This window comes from Tursiops truncatus, chromosome 5, assembly GCF_011762595.2.
Source record: "Tursiops truncatus isolate mTurTru1 chromosome 5, mTurTru1.mat.Y, whole genome shotgun sequence".
Classification (NCBI taxonomy): Eukaryota; Metazoa; Chordata; class Mammalia; order Artiodactyla; family Delphinidae; genus Tursiops; species Tursiops truncatus.
In genome coordinates this window covers 27,752,645-27,757,236 of record NC_047038.1, presented here as the reverse complement: position 1 = coordinate 27,757,236, position 4,592 = coordinate 27,752,645, and the positions used below count along the sequence as shown (strand labels likewise).

General features: G+C 55.3%; 1 protein-coding gene across 1 annotated transcript; it reads right to left on the bottom strand.

The window, feature by feature from the left end:
• Window positions 1-328: 328 nt before the first annotated feature.
• On the bottom strand, window positions 329-3,105 carry NEUROG2 (neurogenin 2). The gene is made up of 2 exons (XM_033856756.2): window positions 2,642-3,105; window positions 329-2,269 (listed from the first exon to the last, which is right to left on the bottom strand). Exon 2 carries the CDS (start codon window positions 2,266-2,268, stop codon window positions 1,447-1,449), a length of 822 nt encoding a protein of 273 aa, XP_033712647.1. The 5' UTR covers window position 2,269; window positions 2,642-3,105; the 3' UTR covers window positions 329-1,446.
• Window positions 3,106-4,592: the final 1,487 nt, after the last annotated feature.

The window sequence follows — 4,592 nt, the reverse complement described above, 5'->3', positions numbered from 1 at the left end:
AATAATTATTAATTATCAAAATAAAATTATCGTAAATGCTCCCCCAATTTTTTACTAATCTTGTTTGCTCCGAAATTGATTTCTTAGAAACTAAGTTTTGTCTGTATTGAGAGTTATACTTTTATATCAGTGTTAGTGTCTCGAATATAATTCAGCTTCCTGTGATTGCTTAGACCTTATGTGTCAGTGAAATCTCTACACAAACATTGACAAAAAAATACAAGTACTCAATTTGATATCGGGAGAATTTCAGAAAAATGCAACTCATTCTTCTAAAAGCCACATAAGCAAGAAAAAATTGTCATACAACATACAAAAACTATGAAAATTAGATATTTTATTTATAGTTTAATCATGAGAACAATTTTCTTGTTCTTCCAAGATGTAAATACATACTAGAATAAACTCTGTAGAATATACAAAAAATACATACTTTTCTCATGAAATTTTTCTTTATAATAAATAGAAGGAAACACGTGTGTGGCTGATCCTGGCAATGCTCCGTGTCTGCTTAGGTTTTCAGCCTGTTGATTTATTTTTAATCTCTTGAAAGAATAGGGGAGTTCCTTCTCCCCTAAAAGGTCGAGATAAACAATACATGAAGCAATCCTCCCTCCTGATTTTTCCCTTTTCCTCCACATTTCTCCTTTTGATAGAGAGTTCAGCCTAAATTTCCACGCTTGCATTCAATCATTACAAAGCCTACAAATTATACAATGACTTCTAACCTGGCCCTCTAACAAAACAACTTTTTCCCCCTTATAAATCATAAGAGACAGATGGCAAAATGGAGAAGAAAAAGGAAAGAGAAGGGCGGGACAATAGGCATTGTGACGAATCTGGGAAACAGAACAAAGTGCACATCAGAGAGGGAAAGTTTGGTTTGACAGGTGAAATTCCCACAGCCCGAAGACAGCACTGGGAATAAAGCAGATGCCAGCCATTGCAAATCTGTGGATAATATTATTACCGGTAAAATCATTCAGATGCTAAGATACATTTCTTTCTACTCGACATTAACATCTCTACATAGAAGCAAAGGTGAAGAGATCACAGGAACCACTTGCATTCCCTCTGGGAGATTCACACGCACTGCACCGAGAGAGAGGAGGAGCGTCAGTCCGCTCTGCAAACTCTTTCGACATGCCACCTTCATCTCTTCCCAGCATCTTTTTAGCCTTAAGAAGTGCCCCCCAAACTCTACCATCCTCTTTGACAATAAGCTCCATCACACCAATAAATTAGAGAGCCCGTCTGAATGAAGGAAGCCCTTCTCCAAGGAAGTCAACAAACAACCCAGGAATCATAACGGCTACACCTGCTCTGAGTAGTGAGATCGTTTCTGGGGCATGGAAGCGGGGTCAGGAGAGGGGTGGGAGGAGGGCTTGAACGGGGACAGGAAAGGGTAGCCACTAAGGCCTGGCGTGGGTAGCAGAGATGGCGGCTCTAGATACAGTCCCTGACTATGGGCAGGTGAGGTGCGTAGCGGTGCTTGTCGGGAGGTGGCGACTGCCAATAGTCCATGTCTGAACCCGCCGGGCTGGCAGGAGATAAAGTGCAGCTGTAGGGCGAGGTGGAGTTGGAGGAGGCGGAGGAAGACGGCGCGGGGCTGTTCGTGCAGCTCCACGTCGAGGCAGGCGAAGGGCTATCTCCGCTGTTGCTCAGGGCGGCACTAGAGCCTCCGGGGCTCAGCAAGACGGCCTCGGAGAAGAGCGCCCCCGGCAGGCCGCCGCCGCCGCCGCCCCCGCAGTGGTCAGCCAGGCGCAGCGTCTCGGTGAGCGCCCATATGTAGTTATGGGCGAAACGCAGGGTCTCGATCTTGGTGAGCTTGGCGTCCTCGGGGAACGTGGGGAGCACCTCACGCAGCGCGTCCAGCGCCGCGTTGAGGTTGTGCATGCGGTTGCGCTCGCGGTTGTTGGCCTTCAATCTACGGGTCTTCTTGATGCGCTGCACCGTCTCGGCCGTCTTGGCGCCGCGAGAAACGGCCCGCGCCCTGGAGGGGCGCCGTTTGCACTCGTGCACCAGACCCAGCAGCCGCGCTGGCCGGCAGCCCTCGGCCCCTCCCGGCGAGCCAGCCCGCGCCCCGGCCCCGGCCCCGACCCCACGCTGCCGACGCGCCCCGCCCGACGCGCCCGGCTCCTCCTCTTCCTCCTCGTCGGCGCTGGAAGATAGCGGGGTCAGAGCCGCTGAGGCGGGGGAGGCCGAGCCGAGCAGCACCAGCACGTCCTCTTCCTCCTTCAACTCCAAGGTCTCAGATTTGACGAACATCCTGGAGAAGAGAGCAGAGAAGGCGAAAGAACCAAACGAGGCGTCAGTATAGAAGCAGAGGCATGTTCTTGGTGTCACCGGGATGTACTGCTGCGCGCACCCGAGAAGAACGCCCCGGAACGGCGCCAAGGAGGAAGGTAAATTGGGGAGGAAACCCCTCCAGTGCTCCCCAAGCTCAGGAGCGCCCCTGTTGTGACTCCGTCGCCAGCCGAGTCCCGAACTCTACCGGCCGCCCTGACGGCTGTGTTCCCGCCCCGGAAAGGGCTGCGGCCCCTGTGACAAAGATTCAGCGCGAGCGAAGGGCGTTCGGGCGTGGTGGGACGGAGTGCGGGAAACACCCTTCCAAGTTGGAAGCCGCCGCGCGGATACTTACTTGGTTCGCTCTCTAAATGTGCCTCGGCGTCGCTATTTGGCGTGTGCTGCGATTCTCCGAGCGGTCCGGAGCGCAGTGCTGCCCCTTCTGCTGCCTTGGAAGCAGCGAGACTGGCGCTACTGCGGCGCAGCTCCGCGGGGGACCTCTCCGTCGTGCGAGTTTGCCAAGAGCCCCGGCGGCCGCGGCGACCCGCCCGGGTCTCGTGTGTTGTGCTGGTGGTGCGTGTCTGTCTGTCAGTAAGTCCCCGGCCGTGCGGCTCCTGGCACGCGACTCCCAGGCACTCCAGTTAAAGCGAAGCTGCTTGTGGTTCAGTGGCTGCGTGTCTGGCACACGACTCTCCTTAAAACCCCTTATATACCACCAAGAAAACAATCAGATCTGCCCCCGGGGCCCCCATCTCCCCCCATCCGCGGCCGCCGCCGCCTCCTCCCCCTGTGCCAGCCCCCCTTCTCCCCCGCTTTTCCCTCCCCGGCTTACTCTTTTCATTGCATTATCATCATTCATTTCTTTCTCTTTCTTCACCCACTTCCCCCCTCCCCTGGCCCTGCCATCCATCCTCCTCCTCCCATCGCCCCCGCCTCTCTTCTCCCCCTTTATCTAATCAGCATAAAATGGTTCTAAAGCTCCTGCTGGAGCTCGAGGCTGCGGTCGGAGTGCTGAAGCGGTGGCGGCTGCACCGGCTCAAGCTGCGGCTGTTGTCGCCGCCGCTGCCCATTGTGATTGGTGGCTCGCGCTCGGCTGGAGCGTGCCGCTAATTTATTAATGAATGGAGGTCGCGAGGCGCAGCTGGCCAATCAGGGCGCCCGGGACTCCGGGAGGCCTGCGAGCCACGCGCACCGGAGCCCGCTCCCTTTCAGCGGCTCATTAGGGGCCAGGGCTCCGGGGGCCGGCGGGGAGACCAAGGCGACCGCCCCCGCCCGGGTCCTTGCGGCTGCACCCCACCCCCGCCCCGACGCGCGCGCGCGCACCGCACCGGGCGTTGCCCGGCCTCCTAGCTCCCGGACGTCGGGATCCGAGGAATTAGTTAATGGGGGTCAGAATCCTGGGGAAAGCAGTTAGCCCTTTGGTGATGCCGGACGTCTCTTGGCAAAGCTTCTTAGGAGCTGTATCAAATCGTAAACTATTTAAAAACGCTTTCATTTGGTTAAAGGAGGAATGGGATATGGATGACGAGCTGTGGGCACTTGGTGGGCAAGCGTGTTTAGGTTCCAGAAGGACTGACGTGGGAGGATGAAGAGAGAGGAGATTGGAGGATTCATAGGGGCGTCTCCTGCCAGGGCAGATAGAGTAGGGGAGCAGCTGATAGGCTTTTAGGGGATGCGAGAATAAAAGCACTCACATCTGAGAACGAAAAGGGACCTCCTCATTTTACGTGTGACACACTGAGGCTCCGAGCACGGATATAGGTTTTTGGTTTGCTGGGGGTGGGGGGCGTTAGGGTTAACCCCAGTTTATGGCGGCGCGGGACAGCAAAGAGGCTTCCTGCGGGAGGTGGGGGGGGCAGGGGGAAGAGCGGCCGACTCGCAGCTCCCTCAAGCGAATGGGCAGCGTTGACATCTCCATGACCTCTGCTCCGCGCTGGGGGGCGTTGTAGGGACATGGGGCCCGTCCTCCCGATTCTCCCGGCTTTTCAATAGGAAAAAAAGAGCTGGAGGGCTACTGGACCTCGAAGGGAACTTGTTCTGAATTGCTCAATAGCCCTCCCTGCGTCGTCCTCCTCCTCGCGCTCACGCCCACCCTCTTGTCGAAGTGGCTGACTTCTTAGAACCAGAGCCCCCAGAAGTGTGTGCTGGGCTGAGTGTTAGACGGTGCATGAGTAGCGGGGATGGATCTGGACTCCAGTAGATTGGAGAGGAGTCCTTTTGCAGATTTAAGTTTCAGCAAGGCACAGTTGGAATGTTAGGATTTGAAAAGTGGCCGGAGAAAAAGGATATTGTCTGTGGTCTCGGTC